Genomic DNA, 21,738 nt, shown 5'->3' with positions numbered 1-21,738 from the left:
CCACAGCCTCGTGCCGGCGGGCCTCCTGCAGCGGGATGAGCGCAGTACGTGGGGACGAGGACACCCCCTGAGCCCCCAGCCCCAACACACAGCGCTACCCACAGTTGGGGGCGGGGGGGGGGGCAGGGGTCCCGCTCACGGTACCGGGGACGTGGGCACGGTGCTCGGGCATGGCGGAGCCGAGCCCAGCGGGCCCCCCGGGACCGGCCGTGCCAGCCGTGACTCAGGGACTTCCTCCGCCCGGGTGGTGCCTCGGTGCGTCCCCAGTGGATTTTTGGCTGGTGAATTGACCTCGTTAGGCTCTGAGCCATCGGAGTTATCGCCGTCCGCAACATCCTGGGGCACGGTGCCGTGTGGGAGCAGCCGCCCGCCCCCGGACCGTCCCGCCCTGCAGCCCACGGCCGGCGGGGGCGGGCACCGGAGGGGCCGCGGGGGCACGGGGGAACCGGGAGGAGCGGGAGGGAACCGGGCACCGACACCGGGCACCCTGCCCGCCCCGACGGGGATCCGCCCGCGGTGAGACGGCAGCGAGGAACCGGCCCGTCGGGGGGCCGCCGGCACCGGGCAAGCCCCGGGTCCCGCCGCGGGCCGGGCCGGGCGGGGCGGGCAGGGGTGCGACGGGGAACGGCCGACCGCGTCCCCGCGGCCGTAGACCCGAAGGTGGGCGGACACCGCCCCGTCACGCCCCCGGGCGGTGCCCGGTGCCGGCCCGCCCCGTCGGCGAGCGGCGGGCTCGGGGAGCCGGGCGGCGGCGACAGAGCTCCCGGTCGCGCCATGCTGCCCGCCGCCCTCCGGAGGTGGCTGCACCGGCCCAAGGTGAGAGCGGCGGCGACGGCCACCGCCGCCCGCCCCGTCGGGGCCGCCGGGGACCGTACCGGGGACGGGGCGGCCGCCAGCCCCGGTGCCCCCGGAGCGGCGGCCCCGCGTACCGGGGCCGGTGGGCACCCGGGGCCGAGCCGGGGCGGGGGGCGGACGGAGCCCCCTCGGGGGGGAGCGCTGCCGGTGCTGCCGGGCGAGGAACGGGGGCAGCCCCGGGGCTGCGCTGCGGAGGGAGGAGGCGGCCCCGGGGGCACCGGAGCCGGGCAGCGGGACTCGGGGGCTCGCCGCGACGCCGGTGGGTGCCGGGAGCCCGGCGGGGCCCGGCCCTCCCGGGGCAGGGCGGAGGAGGGAGCGGTGCCGGCGGGCCCGGCTGGTGACTCACGGGAGCGGGACGGGACCGGGCAGCTCCGCGCCCGCCCCAGCGACGCCGGGACCGGGCCTCGGCACCCCCAGCCCTGCGGGCCCGGCCCTGCGGAGAGATTTAGGGAGCAGCGGGGCACGGAGCTCGTTTCCTGGTGCCCCCGCGCTCCCTGCCCGGGAGCCTTCCTGCGGACCTTTCACCCGGTCCGGTGTTTACAGCTGCGCACGGATCCGTGCCCACGCTCGCGGGATGCAGGCGAGCTTGTTCATCCTGCTCTGCCCTGGGGAAACTGAGGCATGGGTGGGGACGGCCGCCTCGGCCGGGAGCGCTCGGTGCGGGGCTGCCCCGCGGGGTGCTGCCACCCGGGAGCAGACCCCAGCCGGTGCCCTGCGGCGTGGCACCCCCCGTGTGGCACCCCCCCATCGCCCCTCCGCTCTCCCCGCAGCGCTCCGACCCCCGGCTGCTCTCGCAGTTCTTCTTTGCCGACGAGCGGGTGACGCGGGTGGTGGCCGAGATCAACGGGCTGGACGCCGAGCTGGACCCGCAGCAGTACCTGGTGCTCCTCAACCAGCTCCACCTCAGCCAGGTACGGCCCCACCGCGTCCCCCGGTCCCCATGGGGGTGGCTGCGGGTGACGCCCGTGCCCTCCCCAGGCTCACCTGCTGGCCGTCATCGAGCGCATCATGGAGGAGTGCATCCCCACGCAGCGGCACAGCCGCGACTACCTGGTCAAGTTCCCCGAAGAGCTCTTGGTGGACAACCTGGGAACCACATGCTGTTCGCTGCCGAGGTGAGCCCTGCTCCCCGGGGAGGGGGCGCTGGAAACCGGGTCCCCCAGGCTGGGGGGGCGAGGGGCGCACCCCACCACAGGCAGACTCCTGGGGGCCGGCTCCTGACCCCGCCTCGGTCCCGGCAGTGTCTCCTGGCGGGGACCTTCATCGAGGTGGAGGAGGCGGAGGGGGCGCAGCTGCGGCCGCGGGCCAGGAACCTGCTGTGCAGCCTGGAGCTGGTGCGGACGGTGCTGCGGGAGCAGAGCCTGAGCCAGCCCGGCACCTACCCCGAGCCCGTGCGGGCTGCGCTCATCCAGTTCGACCGACTCTTCGCGGAGTTCGAGCTCAGGTAGGGGCCGGGGTGCTGGGATGGGGGGGCTCGGGGGAGGCTGGTGGCACCTCACGGCCCCCTCGACTCTCCAGCTACGTGTCCTCGCTGGTGGCGGTGAAGTCCCCCGAGGAGATCTACAGGCAGCAGGAGATCATCGTGCTCTTCTGCGAGACGGTGGAGAGGTGAGGGGCACGGCACACGGGGAGGGGGGGCCGGGGCTCTGAGCCCCCTGGCCTTGCCCCAGCCCCGCTGTAAGGCTGCGTGTCCCCCACCCGACAGAGCCCTGCGCTCGGGCTACCTGACCCAGGAGATGATCGACGGCTACGAGCCGCTGCTGATGTTCACCATCCCGCGCCTGGCTATCATCAGGTGGGTGCAGCCCCCTGCAGACGGGTGCCCGGGGGTGCCCCGTGCCAGCCCCAGCGGCCACCCCGTGTCACACGCTGTCCCCTCGCAGCGGCCTCCTCATCTACCCCGAGGGTCCCCTCAGCCTGGAGCGCGGCCCCGAGCAGATGTCGCGGGTTTTCAGCCCCTTCTACAACCTCCTGAAGAAGATCAGGTATGGGGGCAAGAGGGGGGGACACGGCTGCCTCCGCGGGGTGGTGGTGGGGAGGTGACACAGGGCTCACTGTGTCCCCTCGCCGCAGGGACCTGCTGCGGGTGCTGTCAGCGGAGGAGCTCTGCCTGCTGGAGAGGAGCCTGTGCGCAGCCGAATCAGAGGATCCCTGCAGTCCGGCCACCCCTCCGACCTGGGGGGCAGCCATGCCTGGAGCAGGTCCCCCTGCTCCGTGGGGTCTCCTGGAGGCCCCGCACACCACCCCCCCACCCCACACCTGCACGGGGCGGTTGGGCCCCCCCAGTGCCGTGGAGAGCCCAGGCACGGACAGGCACGTGAGGGTCTGCGTGGGGAGGGAGCGGGGCCGGGGTGTCCAGATTTTTCGTGCCACCCCGTGGGTGACCATCGCCTCCCCCCGTACAGCCCCCAGCCCCCCAGAAGTAGCCCAGGGCCACGGCTCGAGGCCCCACCGGGTGCCCGCTGGTCGGAGCTGCGCTCCCACTACAGCAGCACCAAGGACATGCTGCACACCCTCTTCGTCTGCATCTCAGGTGAGTGAGCGCCTCGCCTCCCCCCGGCCACCCCGCGCCCCCCCAGCAGCACCAAGAGCCCCGCTCTCGCGGCGCAGGGGTGGCCGATCAGCTCCAGACCAACTTCGCCAGCGACCTGCGGAGCATCTTGAAAACGGTCTTCAAGATCGTTGCCTCGCAGGGGGACCCCTCAGAGGATTTGGGCACCAGCAGTGAGTAACGGGGCACGGGGCACGGCTCCTCTCCTCCAGGCAAGACGGGGCCGTGGCAGCAGGCGTGGGGACGATGTGGCCGCAGCACCCGGCTGGGGTTGCTGGCAGCCACCCGGGCAGGGGCTGCTGCATGTCCTGGCCACTGAGTCTACTTCCCTTGTCCCTGCAGAAGAAGAGGACGGCGAGCTGCACGTGGGTGACGCACCCCGAGTAGCCGACTGCCCCCTGTGCCACAGCCCCACGGAGGGAGCCGGGCTCCGGAGGGCAGGTGAGGGTCACGGGGGCTGCCCTCGGCTGGGGCACGGTGCCGGCCCGGTGGCACCACAGGGCTGGGGACGTTGCTGTGGCCAAGGTGAGGATGGGGCCACAGGGGGCTTTCACCTTTGTGTTTTCCCCAGCAGGAGCCCACGGCCGGCCGGAGTGGGTGCCGGACAGCACGTGCAGCCAGTGCTGTGCCTGCCGCGCGCCCTTCACCCTGCTGCGCCGACGGCACCACTGCCGCAGCTGCGGGAAGGTAACGGGGGGCTGGGGCCGGGCACGGGGCTCCGGCGCCAGGCACGGGGCTGCGGGGGTCCTGGACCTGCTCAGCACCACTCCGTCTCTGTGCCCACAGATCTTCTGCGCCCGCTGCTCGCCGCACACCGCCGCGCTGCCGCACTACGGCCAGCCGAAACCCGTGCGTGTCTGCACGCACTGCTACGCCGTGCACCTCTCGCCCGCGCCACGGCGCTCCCGGAGCCGGTGAGGCCCCCCCCGGCTGCAAGACCTGGCTCCGTAGGAGGACGCAGGACCGCTGGGAGCGGCTGTGCCGAGGCTGCGGAGCGGCTCCACGGCAGTAGGGCTCCGTGCCCGGCACCAGGCCGTGCCGGCGGGGCCGCGGTGGGCGCAGGACCGCCTCACCCCGTGCGTGGTGGCCGTGCCCCTGCTCCCGGTGGGGCTTGCGGGGCCGCCGCCAGGCTCCTGCCCGCGGGGCTGGAGATCTGCCTGGGGCCCGTTTTGCTTCGTTGCGTTTTTTCAGGTGAACTTTGGCTGCTGCTGGGCCCAGGGCAGAGTCTCCCCCGCCCCCGGGGCCTGTCCTGAGACGGTGCAAACAGCCCTCACATGACGGCGGGGCCGCCCGCGCCCCGGGGTGGGGTGGGGTGGGGGGTGGGGGGGCTGGCTGCCACCCGGGGGCCCCCCGGCGCCCCCTTCCACCGGGGGCAGGGTTCCAATAAACGGCTCCGAGCGCTGCGTGCTGCCCGGCTGTGCTCTGCGGGGCTGGGGGGCGGCGGGGCACCCGCGGGTGCGCGGGGCGGGGGGGGGGGGGTGAGGGTGCCCCAACGTGGCAGCGGGGCGGGTGCGAGGGGGGACAGCGGCCACCCTGGGCGCGGGCTGGGGGGCAGCGCTGCTGTGCACGCGCACACGAGCACGCGCGCCCGCCCGCGTGCACACGCAGGTGTGCACACACCCCTGTGCACGTGCACGCCCGCCCGCGCGCGCTGCCTGCACACGTAGCCACGGGTGCACACGTGCACGCCAACGGGCGCGGCCCCGCGTACCGCCCCGGGGTTTCCGTGCACGCGCGCCCGCCCACCCAGGCGCGCCCCGGCCCCTTTAAGGGGCGTGGCCTCGCCCCGCGGGCTGGGCGGAGCCACCCGCTTGTGGGCGGCGCCTCCAGGTGTGGGCGTGTCCCCGCCCCGCGCGGCCCCGCCCCTTCCCGCCGATTCAAATTTGAAGCCGCCGCTTTCCCGCCCGAACGTGCCGCCCCGGCGCGCCGACGTCAGCCCCGCGGGGCGCGGCGGGGCCAATGGGAGCGCGCCCCCGGCGGGCCGGCCCCGCCCCCTCCCCGTACCCCCCCCAGGCATGGAGCCCGCGGGCGGCAGCATCCAGGCGCTGCTGCGGGCCGCGGAGTTCCTGGAGCGCCGGGACCGCGGCGCCGCCACCGGCACCGGGAGGGGCGGCCGGGCCCCGGCGGGCCTGGCGGAGGCCGAGCACGGCTACGCCTCGCTGTGCCCCGCCCGCGCCCGGCAGGCGGCGGGCAGCGATCGGTGAGCGGGGGGACGGGGGGCGCCCGGTGCCGGTACCGAGAGCTCGGTGCCCGTACCGACCGCCCCCGCTCTCCCGCAGGTCGGTGCACAACGCGCTGGAGAAGCACAGGTACCGGCGGAGGGAGGGGCGGGGGGTACCGGGAGCGGGGCCGGTACCGGGCAGTGCCCCCGCGCTGAGCGCCGCCCGCCCCGGCCGCAGGCGAGCCCAGCTCCGGCGCTGCCTGGAGCAGCTGAAGCAGCAGGTGCCCGCCGGTACCGGGCCGGCCCGGCCCACCACGCTGAGCCTCCTGCACCGCGCCCGGCTGCACATCCAGGTGAGCCCGGCCCGGTGCAGGGGAACCCCCCCCCACGTCCCCCTGCCACCGCCCCGGTGACAGCGCCCCCCCCCCCCCCCCCGCCCGCCCCGTGCCCCGCAGCGGCTGCAGGAGCAGGAGGTGAGGGCGCGGCGGGTGAAGGAGCGGCTGCGCAGCCAGCAGCGGAGCCTGCGGCAGCGCCTCGAGCAGCTGCTCGCACCTGCGGGCAGCGAGCGGCTGCGGGCGGACAGCCTGGACTCGTCCCGGCTCTCGGAGCACTCGGGCTCGGACGGAGGTCAGTGCGGGGACGGGGGGGGGCGGGTGCGGGGCGGCCGCCGGGCGCTGACCCTCGCCGCTGTGCCCAGAGGAGGCCGAGGTGGATGTGGAGGGCGCGGTGTTCGGCGGGGAGCCGCCGCCGGCCGCCTTCAGCACCGGGAGGGACCACAGCTACTCCAGCCCCCGCGGGGCCTGGTCCTGACAGCGCCGCCTTCCGCACCGCCGGCCTCCTCCCGCTGCCCGTGCCGCAGGAAGTGCCGCCGCCAGCCTCACCGCCCAGGCACAGGGCACCGGGGGACACCGGGCACCCGGGCGCTGCGCGGAGCCGGGCACGGCGCAGCTAACGGTCCCCGCTGCGCACAGCAGAGCACTTCGAGAGGGCGGAAGAGGCGCTGGCAGCCGGCCCGGCCACGGCGGGGATGCCGCGGAGCCCGAGGCTGCCTGCAGCTGGCACTGGGCAGTGCCCAGCCCCGCCAGACGCGGCCACCGGCCCGCTCCGCCGCCCGCCGGGGCCAGGAAGGGGAAGTGAGGGCGTTGAGCAACTCGCCCACACGCTCCCACTGCTTCCTCGGCCCCCCTCCCCTGTACATACCCGACACTATTGCAGTAAAGGCACTTGGTCAAACCCGCCTCTGCCTCCTCCCTGCTGCCCCCTGCACCCGCACCCCCCGGAGCCCAGCTCTGCGCCAGACAGGCCAGCCCTAGGCGAAGTCAGAGGTGGAAGTCGATTCTTTAATGATAATTACATCTTGGAAAGGATCTACCGGCAGCTGATTGTCAGACTAGTACAGTTTGTTTAAAAATATAAAATCTAAGGAGGTTCCTGTCTGCTGTGGTGCAGCCCGACCCTTGCCTGTGCCTGGCTCCTCACACGTACTGCTTCTTCTTGGTGGCCGCCTTGCTTGCCAGGTCCTTGGCTTTCTCTGTAGCAGCTAGAGCCGTCTCCTTGGCTTTCTCCGTTGCTTCCTTGGCCGTCTCCACCAGCGTTTTGGAGGGAGCTTCTCCTGTAACACACAAATCGTTATCCCCAACCCCGGCTAACCCCGTCCTGGCTGACGCGAGCTGCCTGAGCCCGAGCTCTGCCTCCTGCCCCGCGCCGGGAGAAGCGGAACCCTGCGTTCCTGACCTGTGTGCATCGCGGCACGTCGCAGCAAGCTGCGGGCACGTGACTGCTGCCGTGCTGCTTCCCCCTCCCGCCTCAGCTCCACCCCTGCCCAGCCTCCCTGCAGGCCGAGGCAGAGCCTGAACGCGCTGCCTGCCTGCTCCGCTCCGGAAGAGCGGGCTGTGCCCTTGGGGGCAAAGGCCAGGGACAAGGATTTCACGGTCAGTTTAGCTCAAGCTGCGGCCTGTCCACAGACTGGAGCAATGCCAGCGTGACCTGTAACCCCCCGAGACCCGTCCTGGTCAGGCGCAGCCTCCCCTCAGGTGCTCACCTTGCATTTTTGCTAGCACGTATTCAAATCCCTTAGTACTCTTGGTCACGTTGCTTTTGAACCTCGCCAGACCAAACTCCTGCAACAGAAGAGCCTGTGAGGGCGCAGCCCCGGACCCCTGCTCATACAGGGGCGCTGCATACGGGGTTCTGTCCCAGCCTGACCAAACCCCTAGTGGCTCACAGGTGTTACACCGCCTGAGGTGGATGGTTTGGGGCTTCCCAAGAGCTTGTGGCGGTTGTGGGAGTGATGGGGAGAAAAACAGCACAAGGTAGGGGTAGAGCCCAGCAGGAGGAAACAGCAGCACTAAAACCTCTTCAACCGGGGGGGGCAAAGCGGGGGCTGTCGGCAGCACTCACCTGGACAGCCCGCGAGACGCCAAACAGGCTGGAAGAGACCCAGGCCTCCCGCTTGACCTCGGTCCAGTTGCTGTTCTCCGGGTTCACCCGGTAGACGCAGCGCTCCTCCACCACCTGCGGGCACAAACCCCAGCCGTCAGCGCTGCCCAGGGCCCGTGCGCGCCCCTGCCCGTTCCCCTGCCCGCCCGCACCCACCATGAGGCGCGCGTGGTTGATGTTCCAGGTGAAGGTGGTCATGGTTCGGTTCTTGGGGTCCACGATCGAGTCCTCCAGGATGTAGACGGAGTGGGCGACGTTGGCCGGGAAGAAGCGCTCGGCCCAGCGGGGCATCCGGTTGGTCTTGGTCAGGAGCCGCCGGGAGAGCAGCTTGTGGTCCGCCGTCACCTCCCGGTGCACGATGTCTTCGGTCAGGACATGTTTGCTGCAGCGGGGACAGGGGGGCGGCGGTCGGGGCGGCGCCGGGAGCCTCCCCGGGGGGGCCGGGGCTCAAGAGGGGGACCCCGGGCGGCCCCTTGGGGGGGGGGGGGCGGGGGGGGCAGAGGGACCGGGGGGGGGACCGGGGGAGGCCCCGGCGCCGCGAGGGCCGCGCGCACCTGTAGGGGTTGGGGTAGCGCTGCCAGAAGGCGGCGAAGACCTGGTCCCAGGGCCCCTTGAGGACGCCCAGGCTGGCGCAGTACTTCCCCATGGGCCGCCCGCCGCCGATCTACGCCCGCGCCGCCGCCGCCGCCGCCGCCGCCGCCCCCTCCGCGCCCGCTCCGGCCCGCGCCTGCTGGGCGGCCGCCATGCGGCCCCCGCCCCGCCGCGCCGCCGCGCACTTCCGCCCGCGGCCGCGCACGTAACTTCCGCCGCTAGCCCCGCTCCGCCCCTTTCGCGCCCCGCGCGCGCTTCCGCCGCGCCGGCCCCGCCCCCTTTTCCGTCGCCCTCCCGGTGCGGCGCGCGCGGCGAGGCCCCGCCCCGCCCCCCTTTTCCCGGCGGCCCCGCCCCTCTCCCGGCGGCCCCGCCCCCCTCCCGGCGGCCCCGCCCCCGGCGCGGGCAGGATGAGCGGGCGGCGGGTGGACGCCAAGGTGGTGCTGCTGGGCCAGGAGGGCGCGGGCAAGAGCAGCCTGGTGGAGCGCTGCGCGCACCGCCGCTTCCGCGCCGGGCCCTACCAGAACGTGAGGCGCCGGGCCACCGCGCCGGGACCCCCCCGACACCGGGACCCTTCCACCGGAACGCGGTGCTATCCCCCCCCGCCCCCCCGCAGCGCGCTGCGCGTCCCCGCCCGGGCCGTCGCGGTGCCCCCGCCGTCGGGTCCCCGCTGCCCCCCCCCCCCCCCCCCCCCCCCCCCTCCCCCGCTCCGGGCCCGGTGGCCCCGGGGTGGTCCCCGCCGAGTCCCCGCCCCGGTTCCCCCCCCCCGAGTCCCCGCCCCGGTTCCCCCCCACGCCCGTGCTCGTCCCCGCCCCTCCCCCCTGCCCCCCCCCAGTCCCCTCCGTGTCACCCCGGTGGCACCGGTGGCCGGGCCCCCTCGGCGTTCCCCGGTCTCCCCCCGCCCCGGCCAGGTGTCCCCCCCCCGTTTTGTCCCCTCCCGGTTCTCCCCCGTGTCCCCCGCCCCGGTTCCCGTCCCCATGCTCGCCTCCCCGGGCCTGCCCCCTCCGTGTCACCCCGGTGTCCCCGGGCCAGGCCCCACAACCCCAGGCTGGTTCCCGACCCCGGGCCGGGCGTCCCCACCGTGTCCCCGGGCCAGTCCCCACCCCAGTTCCCCCCCCCCGTCCCCCTGCCGGTCCCCACCGTGTCCCCGTCCCCACACCCCGTTTCTCTTCCAGACCATCGGGGCCGCCTTCGTGGCGAAGGTGATGGCCGTGGGGGACCAGACGGTGACCCTGGGGATCTGGGTGAGCGCAGGGCCCGGCCACGCCGGGTGCTGCCACCCCCGGTCACCCCCCTCCCGGACCCCCCCCCCCCTCCCCCGAGCCCCACACCGACCCCCCCCCCTGCTGTCCCCCCGCAGGACACGGCCGGCTCGGAGCGCGCTACGAGGCCATGAGCCGCATCTACTACCGCGGGGCGCGGGCCGCCATCGTCTGCTACGGTAAGGGCATGGGGAGAGGAGCGGCCGGCGGATGAGGGTTACGGTGCCGGGGGGCTCGGGGGCTGCACCGAGGGGGGGGGGGACGTGGGGGCCCGGGGCAGGGCCTGACCCCTCTCTCCCAGACCTCACCAACAGCAGCAGCTTCCCAGCGGGCCAAGTTCTGGGTGAACGAGCTGCAGAACTGCGAGGAGGTAAATACGGGGACGGGCCCCGCTTTGGGGTGTTTTGGGGTGTTCTGTTTTTTTTTTGGGTGGGAGCGGTGGTGGCAGTGCCTGGTGCTCACCGCGCCCCCCCCCCCACGGCCCCAGGGCTGCCGGATCTACTTGTGCGGCACCAAGAGCGACCTGCTGGAGGACGACCCCAGGACACGAGCGGTCGACTTCCACGACGCGCAGGACTACGCCGACGGTACGGCCGCGTGCTGCCTCCCCGCTGCCGCATCGATCCCCGGCTCCGGTGCCGGGGCTCCCCGCGCGGCGGCAGGGCCTCGGCTCCGCCAGGAGCCTCCCCGAGCACGGCGTGTCCCGACCCGCCGGCTGGGGCCGCTGCCAGCTGGGCGGCGGGGACGGGAGCAGCGCGGGGCCGTGCCCTGGGCCCCGGCCAGCCCGCTGTCAGCAGGCACAGCTGAGGGGTGACCCGGGAAGAGCTGAGCCCCAGGGGCACGTCCGGCACCGCTGACCCGGGTCCTTGTTTCAGAGGTGAAGGCAGAGCTCTTCGAGACCTCCAGCAAGACCGGCCAGAGCGTGGGTGAGTAGCGCCCGTGCCGCAGCCGGCAGCGCCCCTCGCGCGGGGCTGGCGGGCGGCTGTGCGGGGCCTGGGGCGCTGCTGGCACCCACGCTGCCCCCGTCCCCTCCCGCAGATGAGTTGTTCCAGAAGGTGGCCGAGGACTACGTCCACTTCACCGCCTTCCAGGTGATGACAGGTGAGCGGGCAGGGCCCTGCTGAGCGCCCGGCGCTGGGGGTCCCACGGGGAGGGTGCAGGGGATGAACGCTGCGGGGGTCCCGGGACACTGCGCTGGGATCGTGCCACGCTGCTGAGGACGGTCCCCGTGCACGGTGTCCCCGTGTCCCCTCACCCCGGGCAGGGGGCAGCCAGGAGGATCCGGACGCAGACCCTGCTCGGGACTTTCTAGAGGCTTAGGGGGGGCTGTGAGCTCTGGGCTCCGTTTGGCATCGCGGCACGGACGTGTCAGCAGCCTCCTCCTCCTCCTGTCTCTTCCAGAGGAGAAAGGCGTCGACCTGGCCCAGAAGAGCAGCACCTACTTCTACAGCTGCTGCCACCACTGAGGCCTCGTGCCCGAAGGGAATCGCTGCTGCCGGGCGGCCAGCCGGCGCTCTCTGGACTCCTCCCGTTTTTTACTTGCTGTATTTTAGCTGCACGAGCCGTCCGCGGCGCACAAAGGGAGCGTGGCCCCACGGACTTGCTCTCTTCCCCGGACTCGGCGTGCAGAGCTGCACGGTGCTGGAAGTCGCCAGCGGCGTGAGGAGCTGCGGGTCGCTGCCCCCTGGGCTCCTCGCCCCGCCGAGGGTGCCCCTGACCCCGCGCCCGCAGGAGCTGCTTCCCCGGGGCCCAGCAGCAGCCCCTAACTTATTCTCTTGAACTAGCGCCTGATTCTTTGCAGATTATTTAAGTGTCTCCTACCGAGGTGTACAATGTAAATAAAATGCATTGTGGTCTGAGAACGGGCTCGTGGACGTGACACCGGCGCGTGCCTCAAGCCGGGGCTGGCGCCAGGGCTCGGCCGTGGCCGTGTGGGGCCCGACCTGGTCCCTGCACCCGGGGCTGAGCTCCTGCACCCTCTGCGGTCCTGAGCGGCTCCCGGGGCCTGCCCGACCTGCTGCGCCAGCTCCGCAGCCTGGCCTCTGCCCGGGATGCGTCCCTCGGCTTTGTCCTGACGTGCCCCGGGATTGCCCCGGCCCTGCCGTGCGGCACACGGTCACTTCGCACCAGGGTTTCTGCCCTCGGGGGGCTCAAGGTTTCTCCCGCCCTCCTCCAGGCCAGTGGCACGGTGCCCACGGGGCTCTCCCGTCCCTGCCCCGGGGTGCCCGGTGCCCACGGTCAGCCTCGCAGCAGGGCTGGGCCCCCCCCCGTGCTGCCTCCGTGAGCACCACTCGCCCGCTGCCCCCCCCAGCAAGACAAAACACAAGAGGACATCGAGAGTAAAGTTAAACTTTACTTTACAGTAATTTTTCTTCTATATACAAAGAATTACAGTACATGTTCTGGGAGCACCTGGGCAGGGCAACCCTCTTTTCATTATAAGTTTCACATACACAGCCAACAGTCTAAGGGGAGCAAAATGAAAGTAATCAATGGTCCAAGACTCTCCCCTCTCCCTCTTCTAAAAATAATATACATGCTGGAAATATGTAGGTTTCTCTCACCCGCTCTGGCACTCCCGCTTAGAACCGACAGACGCGACCTGGACAGCTCTGAGTGACCCCGCGTCCCCCCCGGAGCCCCCACCCGCCCCCAGCACCCGCCCGGGCTGGGCACCCCCGCTCCAGCCACGATTTCCTTCGGCGAAGCCCGAGGAGGGGACCCTGCGCAGGACGCCCCCAGCAAGCCTCAGCGGGTGACACAGGGCGGTGTCCTGGCCTCTGGGAGTCCCGGCACCGACCTCACGGCTTAAGCACAACCCTACGCCACCACCCGAGCACGGCGTTCCCCTGTCCCCTCCCTGGCAGCAAAGGAGGGGGAGCGGGCACAGCTTCCTTCCCCGGCAGCCCCCTGCACACCCAGGTAGGTCCCCTCGGGGCCAGGAGCGGGCCACCTCCCCGGGGCCCCAAGCCAGGGCGCATGGCACCGGAGGATGGCTGAGGCTGCTCGGGACCGGGCGCGTTACCCCAGGCTTGGTGTCTCGGAGGCGAGCGGGCTGGCGGGGCGGCAAATGCAGCGCCGTGGGTTATCGGGGTGTAACGTGCCCTTGGCAGGGAGAGGGGCAGTGGCGGGGAGCGTGCCCCTGGCACCCTGCTCCCCCTGGGCCAGCACGAGCCGCTGCTGGCACAAGCGCCCCCCTGCCCTCCTCCCTGCACATCGACCGGGGCCACCCTCAGCTCCAGCCACGCTCCACCTCAAGCCTCCCGGTGCTGCTGCTTCTGCTTTTAAACAAGTTCCCAGTGTCTTAAAAAAAAAAAAAAAAATACACAAAACCCAGTTCCTTGAAGTCAACAACTCGGAAACATCAGAAAAACAAAACTGAAACCAGCTCAGTACCAAACGGACACACAGAACATGCAGGTAGCGGACGCCTGGCTTGCTTCACGTGGCTCCACTCGCTCTCTACGCTCACAGGGCCCACTGGCACGGCTGGTTTGGGTCTCAAAACCACCACAAATCAAAGGAACCCCGTCTCCCCGGGCGCAGGAGACATGCCTTGTCCCGTTTCGGTCGCGGGCACCGCAGCCCAGCCCCAGCTGCGCGGGGACGGGGTTCGGCCCGTGGGCTAGGAGCCGTGAGTCCAGCCCTACTGTGCTAAGCTGCCGAACGTTTTACAATAGCACCACGATAGCCCAAGAGCTTAGCCGAGGGCAAACTGATTAAAACTTTACCTTGAAATAGGACATAGCAACACCCATTTCTCAGATTTCCCTAGGAGGTAGATTCAGTGCTGTAGGACTGTCCGTCACCGCCGCTGCCCCCGCCCGCGCTCACGCACCCTGTCCCGCTGCCTCGCTTGGAGGGCGCCTGCCCCTGCCTCGGCTCAGATCCATTTCGGAGGCGTTCCCCCAACCGAGCTGACCGAGGGCACCGCACCCTGCTGCCACCACGCCGGCCAGCTGCCCCTAAAGCCATGTCCCCAAGCCCCATGCCCCATAAAACAGCCCCCGGGAGCCCTGAGCCCCCGCCAGCCAGACCTCGGCTGCAAGCGCCTCCGTTCGCGTTGCCACTATCACGGGAGTCATTAGCACAAAGCTAATTTGGGGTGATCAAACCACGGAATGAGCCGTCGCCAGACCCGGGTGGCGGCCTCTGTCGCTTCCTTTCGGAGTAGCCGCACGTTTTGCCACTTTGCTTTGACATTCGCTCGCTGGCGAAGGCTGAAATGACTCATCGGGAAGTTAGGGCAAAGCACATTACAAGCAGGTTACAGTTATGGTTATTCCAAACATCAAGCAAAATCAGAGTTAAGGCTGAAATTAAAAATAAAACAGAAGGTGTTGAAGGTCTGAGGTTCCTCAAACGGCCTCGCCTCTGCCCTGCTGCAACACCGGCTGCGGCACCCCGGTACGAGCAGCGTACGCCAGCGGCATGCTCGGGTTAAAGCAGCTGACGATGCGTTAGGGTTAGGTCTCCTTCTTGTCGTTCTTCTTCCCGTGAAACACAGCTGAAGCTCCTCTGGCACCCTAAGCCCACATCTCCTCACCTTAATACGTGACTGCCCTTCAGATTTAACCATCTATCCGAATTGCATTCTAATAGCCACACCTTCGAAGCCCTGTGCCTGTTGGGGGGTGGGTTTAACCCCAATTGTAACGCATGCACCCACAGTACTACCTGGAGTTTGTGCATGGAAGTGAATCTTTGTTTTTTTTTTTAAATAGGAAAAAAGTATTAGCATGTGAACAGCAAAAAAGAAAGCTACCGTGAGCTAGTCAGCATCAGAAGGTACAGGGTACGGGATTATCCCTCAGTGATCTCTTCTCTGCCAGCCTCACCGGAGCCCCGCTGACAGCAGGAGCCAGCCCCGCAACCCTCCAGCACCACCTCGGCAGGCAGATGGTGCCCACGCGAGGCCCATCGCCTTGCCGTTCTCCACCAGAACAGCTCCTCCACCAGCAGAGGTGAACTGGGACTCAATTCTCCTGCTCGTGGTGGGGCACTGAACTGAGCCGTGCCGTGGGGCTGAGGCCACAGGCGGTGACCCCAACGCACTGCTCGCAGCGGGGGCAGGCTGCCCCACCAGCAAGCACGCTGCCAGGCGAAGCAGGCTGAAAGCTGTGAACGCTTTCAGCCCTTTCTCCACGGGGAAGGGAGAGCCGTTCCTACAAGGGGACTGCTGCCGGGAAGTTCCCGCGAGCCTCCCCGATGGCAGGGAAAGGGAAGCTACTCTGACCAAGGTTCACAACTGCCCTTGATTCACCTGCTGATCGGAGCACTCCAACACACCAAAACGGTGCCACAGCTGCCGACCTCGGCCACCTCCAGCCCAGCGCTGGGGCTCTGCGAGCCGGAGCAGCCCGCCAGCAGTTTCTCTTGCACGAGCAGCGTACCAGGGGTATGAGTTACCTGCCACCTTCCTCTACGTCAACAGAATCCGTGATTCAAACTGGCTGAACTCTGCAAGGCAGAAAATGAACCGAACCGCTTCAGTACACACCTCTCCTCCTCCAAGGCTGTGCCACCAGCTGCCACCAAGTCACCCGAGCGCTGAAGCAGCCCGCGTTTCCTCGGTGGGGTTGCCACTGCCTGAAGCTGCTCACCCCCAGGTGAAGGCAGGCTGGGAGCAGCAGGACTTCAGGGACCGACCTCCCCACCTCAGGCCATTTTACTGGGGTGACTGCAGTCACTGCCGCAAGCACGTACAGAGCCCTGCACACATCTCAGAAGCCCTCCTGATCTGGCAGAGAATTACCCACAAGGGCTGGGAGGGAACAGCAGCTTGCTAAATTAGACTTTCCAACACGTAACTGGAAGGGAGCAAGTCGGAAACCTGGATCCTTGCGGAAAAGGCATGAAGGGAGCGAAGAGAGGTGGGGTACGGTCAGATGCGAGGTATAAGGCTGTGGGTTTGAAATGCCATGCAACAGTTCAATCTATGGTCACTGCTCAGAACAAGCTTTTGGATAACCAACGCGCTGCGTGAAAGGCTTCTGCTGCCGTGAACCTCGCCCTATTGTTTGAGCACATGATTTATAGAAGTGATTTTTCAAACCTGCACTTACGAGAATTCACTGAGAACTTCTCCATTTTACAGATTTAAAAAAGCCTGCACCAAAAATATTCACAGTTTATTTTTCATGAAACAAATAGCTAGTTAACACGTGACGATGCAAAGCGGAGCTGGGCAGAGCAGCGCAGACCCCTCTCTGTTACAGCTGTAGCTGGCTGGGCGGCTGGCATGGAGGTAACCCTACTTACATACTCTACATGACTACGTCCAGCTCATGGGAAGGCCTATAAATGTGAATTCAAGGTTTATTTTCCTTCTCACACATGATAAATACTTAATATACTGAAACTCATTACCATTTTTATTTCTGTTTAAAAAAGTTAAATGCCCTTAGATTACCTTCTCTCTCAATGGCTCTGAGGAGTTGTCCTGATTCCCTTTGTGCAGGAGTCACGCAGAAACACAAGCTGCTTGCATTCCCCCAGTTTCAGCAGCGAGCAGGAACTGACCTGCCAGTCTTCCCGGAAAAACATCATTAATCAGTAAGTTTCCATAAGCCGTAAAGCTTTTTGAAGTCGCTAGCTATTCTACAAAGGATCTGAAATGATGCGGACTGGAAGAGATGCACCACTGCACTGGTAACGTCCCGGGTGCCCAGCACACCCGGCCTTTACAGTAGGACGTTGTCTTGGGGTGCACACGTAAGGAAAGGAGAATGGATCAGGATTTGTCTTGGTACATGCGCCTGCCTCCCTTCACGGAAAACAGCAAAGCTCGTGACCACCTGCTCCAGGAGCAGCAAGCAAGCACCTGCAAGCCCAGGGATGTGCTCCCAAGTCAGCGGGAAGGGGTCAGCTGGAGCCAAACCCAGTCTGGGGAGGCTCCTGCGCCTCTGCCCCAAACAAGGGGGTTCTCCGGAGCCTGGTGGCGGGCACTGAGATCTGAGGTTGCGGTACCCGGGTCAGCAGAGCTCAGGAAAACCAGAGGTAAGGTGTTGGGAGAGTGGGAGAACGTCCGGGTCAGCAGTGTGTCCTCGGCAGGGTGCCGACCCCACCGTGCCCGGGGCCACCCGTCCTCCTCCTGCCTGCACGGGCGGCGCTGGCCCGCGGCACCCACTGCGAGACGCCGCTCCGGTCCTCTGGGACTCGCCCCCAACTTCTGCCTCAACGCTGGGGTGAGCTGCTTTCAGCAGGCCTAGCCTGGACACCCACCAGGTAACAAAGGGGCTCCTCAGCCGGAAAAGGGCGAAGAGGAAAGAAGGCGGCCAGCTGCTCGAGCCCCGCGTTCCAGTGTGAGAACTACGATTGGGTCGGAAGGACACACACGCGCACACACACACGCACACCGACACAGTCCAGTTAATTCAAGTCTCCTTTGGTTGTAGATGAGTGAAGCTGGAAGCTACCCGAGGGGAAGGTGCAGAACGGGTCCCCTACACGCACAGCACCCTTGCCTCCGCGCTGCAAAGTTAACGACAGGCTTCGACTGCAGCTCTGCAACGCCCCATGCTGCTGGGAAGACCTGGTGGGATGCGAGCACGTCCTGAACACGTCCGAGGCAAGGGGAGAAAAGACCACGCAGGCTGCTGGCTCACGGTGCCGGCACGAGTCACCAAGAGACTGGATGGAAACGTCAAAGGGAGCACCGACACCAACGCCCAGCACCAGGGGAAGTCCCTCTGCCTGACTCTGCTATTGCTGCTTTACAGGTCTGGGTGTTGGCAAGTGCAGGAAGCACGCCGCGTGCCCCGTGCTAAAGGGTTAAGACACAAGAAGGAAAAACCTGCCAGATGGCTTCTTCCAAGATCTTTCTTTTTCCCTGACCTCCTTCAGATTCCCCGCTTCTGGGGCCTGGGCAGTTGCAGCTTTGTATCAAGGAGCCTACGCGGATACTGCCTATTGCTGGAGAAAACCGCACCGAGCGGGTGCAGCAGGCTCCTCTCCTAACTCAGCCGGACACAACGCCTGTCCTCGGTGTGCCGCGCACGCAGCACGTCCCGGTGAACATACGGACAGAACCTCGCAAAGCAAAACCCTGCAGGGCAGACAACAGATAAACCCCCTCCCTGCCTTCTGCAGAGGTCGGCAAGAGAGTACGCGCCTGACTGCTCCCCATCCGATCCCTGAAACCTCTCCGACCCCGGGGCAGCCTGACGGATCTGCTTCCTCTAAATACACTTAGCAAGAGCGAGGCCCCTCGCTGTACGCGGGAACCTGCCTAGGAATTGGACCTGGAGCTTGAACATGCTGGATCAGTAATGTGACCATTTCAGTGGAATTTGAGATTTTACCCAGAGTGGACTCTTTATTTCAGCTTTACCATTCGCAAAAGGAAGAGGAAAAGCTCACGGATGCTCTCTCCCTTTGGCTGGGCCACACTCAGACTGAAGTGAATGTCCTTGCTCATGTCACGAGAGAATATGGATGGGATGTGCATGGGTTAGGGGCTGGGCTCAGGGAAGTGAATAAAGAAAACAAAACAAAGAATATCCCCCTCCCTAAACATTAAAAGACTGAAACCTGCCTCCCATGTTCACCGACCTCACTTTGGCTCTGAGTCAGCCAATTCGTGACAGACAGAATCCTGGTTACGGGCTAGTGCTGCGTTCTGTTCAGGCAAAGGGTCCTGCCCCCGAGGAGTATGTACTTTTCCAGCCAGCCAAGAAATCTGGTCAAGAGTCTGAATGTTTGTGACAATCCACTGCGTCTGCTCTGGGGGCACCGGCGCTTCCCTGGCAGGCCGGGGGGTCTGCTCGAACGCACGCAATCTCTCTGATGTCCAAGGGGTTTGCTCCGCGGGGGCTGAGGCCACTTCCCAGACAGGCTGAAGAGTCGGCTCTGGTAGCTTCTCTGCTGTCCGGGGAGACTGCTCGGCAGGCGTCAGGGCTTTCGCAGCGGGCCAGTGGGTTTGCTCGTGTGTCTGGAGCTTCTCCGTGGGCCAAGGTAACTGTCCGACGTGCGGCACCGCCTTCCCAACCGACCACGAGATCTGCTCGCCAGCTAACAGGGTCCTCTCCTTCTGCTGGGGGTTGAGCTCCGCGGCGGGCGCTCCCCTGTCCTTGGGCTGGGCGTTCTGGTCGACGGGCCGCAGCGCCTTCTCTGACAGCAACAGCCTCGGGGCCGATGCGGCTGGGGGCTTCTCCAAGACTTGGGGCCGAGGAGCCACAGCAGCAGCCAGCTTGTCTGAGGCCTGAGGCCACGGGGCCGTAAGAGCCAGGGGCCTCTCCAGGAGCTGAGGCCGAACGGCCCCGGAGCTCGGAGCCTTCTCTGGAGGCAAGACCCGCAGCGCCCCAGCATCGGGAGCCTTCTCTGGAGGCAGGGGCCGCAGCACGCCGGGGCTCAGAGCCTTCTGCGTGAGGGGGATCCGCAGGGCCCCCGAGCCGAGAGCCTTCTCCATGGGCAGGACGTGGGGTGAACGGGAGCCATGGGCCTTCTCCAGGGGCAGCGGACGCGGTATCCCTAAGCTGGGAGCCTTGTCTGGGGGCAGGATGCGTGGCATCCCCAAGGCAGGAACCTTCTCTGGAGGCAGGGGATGGGGTGCCCCAGAGGCGGGAGCCTTCTCCGTGGCCAAGACCCGCGCTGCCCCGGAGAAGGAAGCCTTCTCCGGAGGTGGGGGCCGCAGCCCCCCCAGTCCAGAAACCTTCTCCGTGGGCAGGATCCGTGAGACCGGGGAGCTGGGGACGTTTTCAATGGGCAGAGGCCACAGCACCCCAGGGCTGGGAACCTCCTCCGGTGCTGGGACATGTTGCACCACGGAGCTGGGGGCCTTCTCCACAGGCTGAGGCTGCAGACTCTGGGCAGCAGCTTTGCTCAGCAGCTGAGGCTGATCGGCCACGGGAGGCTCATCCACGGGCTGGGACTGCAGGGTCCCTGCCGTGGCGAGAAGTCTGTCCGACAGCTGAGGGTGCAGGCATTTTGTCGGAAACTCATTCAGCAGCTCCGGCTGCTGGGTCCTGGTGTCGCCGAGCGACTTGTCCGCTAACTCCAAAACCCCAGCAGCGGCAGGAGGCTCGTCCGACAGCTGGAGCTGCAGGGCCCCAGCAGGAACGAGCGCCTCGTCCGATGACTGCGGGCTTCCCGGAGACTTGCTGGGCAGAGGAGGCTGCGAGGCGTCGCTGGAAGCCTCGTCCAGCGGCCACAGCACGGCGTTGGCGGGAGGTTTGTCGGGCTGCTGAGGCTTCAGCGCTACGATGATGGGCTGCTTCTCCGACTGCAGCCTCAGGGACAGGGCAGCCTGGGGCCTGTCTGACGGCTGCAGGCGGAGCGACAGGGTGGTGGGAGGTTTGTCTGAGGGCTGCAGCCGGAGGGACAGGGTGGTGGGGGGTTTGTTGGACGGCTTCAGCCTCAGCGACAAGGTTGTGGGGGGTTTGTTTGACGGCGGCAGTCTCAGCGCCAGGGCGGCGGGCGGTTTGTCTGGCGGGGGCAGCCGCAGGGCCAGGGTGGTGGGGGGCTTGTTTGACGGCTGCAGCCTCAGGGCTAGGGTGGTGGGGGGTTTGTCTGACGGCGGCAGCCGCAGCGCTAGGGTAGCGGGGGGCTTTTCTGGGGACTGCAGTTTGAAGGCCGTAGACTGAGGTAGCCTGTCCAAAGGCTGAACGCTCAGGTCTGTATCTGCAGGCGGCTGCTCTGGCGGCTGGGTGTCGTCGCCGTTAGTCAGTGCTCCCATGGGAGGCACATACTCACGAATTTCTCCTGGCTCTAGGGGGTTAGGGCCACAGGGATCGTGCTCTGTGCAGCATAAGCGTCCATCCAGCTTGGAGATGAAGAGCATGCCTTCCCGGTGCTGCTTGCAGAAGGATCTGGGGCACATCTCGCAGAAGGAAGCTGCTTCCTTACCACACATGTCACACTGATGCCATGGGCACTCCCATTTTCCTGCAGCACAAACACAGGAGAAAAGACATAACTTAGGAGTGGTATAAAGGGAAGATAACGAGGCCTGCTGCAAGAGTTTAAGGGCAAGAGGGAACGCCCCTGTAAGACTCCGATGCAATTCTACATGTTCTTCTCGGATTCTGCCATAGCTCCTACGCTTGAAGGGCAGTTAACAGGAATCTGCATCCTTGGAAGCAATAAGGGAAATCATAACTGCAACGAACATAAGCTCTGCCAGGTCAGACCGAAAGTCCATCTGGCTCCAGTATGACACAAACCAGTATGGGTCCCTAGACAAAAGAAGACAGCCCCAGCTTGCACTTCTCCGTGTCTCCTATTTCCAGATGAGAGCAACAGTATCTGCGCAGAATACACCCAACAGACTTTAAGTAGATATTTCAGGTTCGTCTTAAGTCTTTGTTTAGTTCTGGGCCAACATCCTCCCTTCCTGTTTATCAGAAAGTAGTACTCGGAGAGCAGCGGACATCAGGGAGTAGGTTTCTCTCGTCTCCATACCCAAAGGCATATTTAACCCTGTGCACGGATATGATAAAAATGCTTCTTATCATAAAGCCAAGCTGTGCCCCGAGAAGCTCAGTGCCTACACTGAATCTATTCACCACCAGTATCAATGCCATCACGGAGGAAAACAAACAAGTCAACGTGACAGCAGAGAGGTTGTTGCTTCCTTCACTTGAAGCTGGATCTCACTGGTCCAGCTCCCCACTCCCCTCAGCCAAGGCTGCTGCTGGCTCTGCCAAAAGCTTCTCTTTAAGGGCCCACTTGTACCCAGGGCACACAAAGCAGAGGCTCTGCCCTCTCACTGCGGGATCAGCGTGGCTGCCTTTCCAAAGACACCCCCTGCCTCTGTGCTCCCCTCAGCGCCCCACGCTCCCAGTGGTTCCTCATCCTGCTGTAAAAAGCATTTTCCATGGCAGGCCCCCCCCGGCACCTTGAGTAGAGCCACAGGCATCTGCACAAGCAACGACGGAGGACAG

At 66.8% G+C, this 21,738-nt stretch overlaps 5 protein-coding genes across 7 annotated transcripts in view; 3 read left to right on the top strand and 2 right to left on the bottom strand.

Moving 5' to 3' along the window:
• The first annotated feature begins 774 nt into the window (after nucleotides 1-774).
• LOC118254414 (lateral signaling target protein 2 homolog) lies at nucleotides 775-4,369 on the top strand. The gene is made up of 13 exons (XM_050713683.1): nucleotides 775-816; nucleotides 1,626-1,766; nucleotides 1,834-1,970; nucleotides 2,051-2,299; nucleotides 2,374-2,463; nucleotides 2,561-2,650; nucleotides 2,739-2,840; nucleotides 2,929-3,158; nucleotides 3,215-3,388; nucleotides 3,466-3,579; nucleotides 3,749-3,847; nucleotides 3,981-4,093; nucleotides 4,193-4,369. The coding sequence occupies exons 1-13, from the start codon at nucleotides 775-777 to the stop codon at nucleotides 4,322-4,324; spliced, it is 1,713 nt and encodes a 570-aa protein (XP_050569640.1). The 3' UTR covers nucleotides 4,325-4,369.
• Nucleotides 4,370-5,421: 1,052 nt separating this feature from the next.
• Nucleotides 5,422-6,800, top strand: MXD3 (MAX dimerization protein 3). 3 transcript variants are annotated; one of them, XM_035559650.2, is made up of 5 exons: nucleotides 5,422-5,606; nucleotides 5,686-5,715; nucleotides 5,806-5,920; nucleotides 6,023-6,194; nucleotides 6,427-6,800. In XM_035559650.2, the coding sequence occupies exons 1-5, from the start codon at nucleotides 5,422-5,424 to the stop codon at nucleotides 6,702-6,704; spliced, it is 780 nt and encodes a 259-aa protein (XP_035415543.1). In that variant the 3' UTR covers nucleotides 6,705-6,800. The 3 variants fall into 3 exon arrangements, with proteins under 3 accessions (XP_035415543.1, XP_035415544.1, XP_035415546.1); XM_035559651.2 differs by having other exon boundaries at nucleotides 6,265-6,564; XM_035559653.2 differs by having other exon boundaries at nucleotides 5,647-5,715; nucleotides 6,265-6,564.
• An 86-nt stretch (nucleotides 6,801-6,886) lies between these two features.
• PRELID1 (PRELI domain containing 1) lies at nucleotides 6,887-8,728 on the bottom strand. The gene is made up of 5 exons (XM_035559654.2): nucleotides 8,561-8,728; nucleotides 8,163-8,388; nucleotides 7,968-8,081; nucleotides 7,609-7,687; nucleotides 6,887-7,179 (listed from the first exon to the last, which is right to left on the bottom strand). Exons 1-5 carry the CDS (start codon nucleotides 8,650-8,652, stop codon nucleotides 7,043-7,045), a joined length of 648 nt encoding a protein of 215 aa, XP_035415547.1. The 5' UTR covers nucleotides 8,653-8,728; the 3' UTR covers nucleotides 6,887-7,042.
• A 244-nt stretch (nucleotides 8,729-8,972) lies between these two features.
• RAB24 (RAB24, member RAS oncogene family) lies at nucleotides 8,973-11,718 on the top strand. The gene is given in 9 exon segments (XM_050713590.1): nucleotides 8,973-9,121; nucleotides 9,770-9,854; nucleotides 9,973-10,035; nucleotides 10,158-10,180; nucleotides 10,182-10,226; nucleotides 10,344-10,443; nucleotides 10,732-10,782; nucleotides 10,895-10,957; nucleotides 11,258-11,718. Coding segments are annotated over 9 exon segments (612 nt in total). The 5' UTR covers nucleotides 8,973-9,004; the 3' UTR covers nucleotides 11,323-11,718.
• Nucleotides 11,719-18,146: 6,428 nt separating this feature from the next.
• The window catches only part of NSD1 (nuclear receptor binding SET domain protein 1), a 55,875-nt gene continuing 52,283 nt past the window's right edge, over nucleotides 18,147-21,738 (bottom strand). Inside the window, exon 23 of the mRNA XM_050713615.1 lies at nucleotides 18,147-20,740. Coding sequence (XP_050569572.1) covers nucleotides 18,411-20,740 — 2,330 coding nt within the window. The 3' untranslated portion in view covers nucleotides 18,147-18,410. The remainder of the gene's footprint in view (nucleotides 20,741-21,738) is intronic.

Source organism: Cygnus atratus, chromosome 14 (assembly GCF_013377495.2).
Source record: "Cygnus atratus isolate AKBS03 ecotype Queensland, Australia chromosome 14, CAtr_DNAZoo_HiC_assembly, whole genome shotgun sequence".
Lineage (NCBI taxonomy): Eukaryota > Metazoa > Chordata > Aves > Anseriformes > Anatidae > Cygnus > Cygnus atratus.
This window is presented reverse-complemented; position numbering and strand designations above follow the sequence as displayed.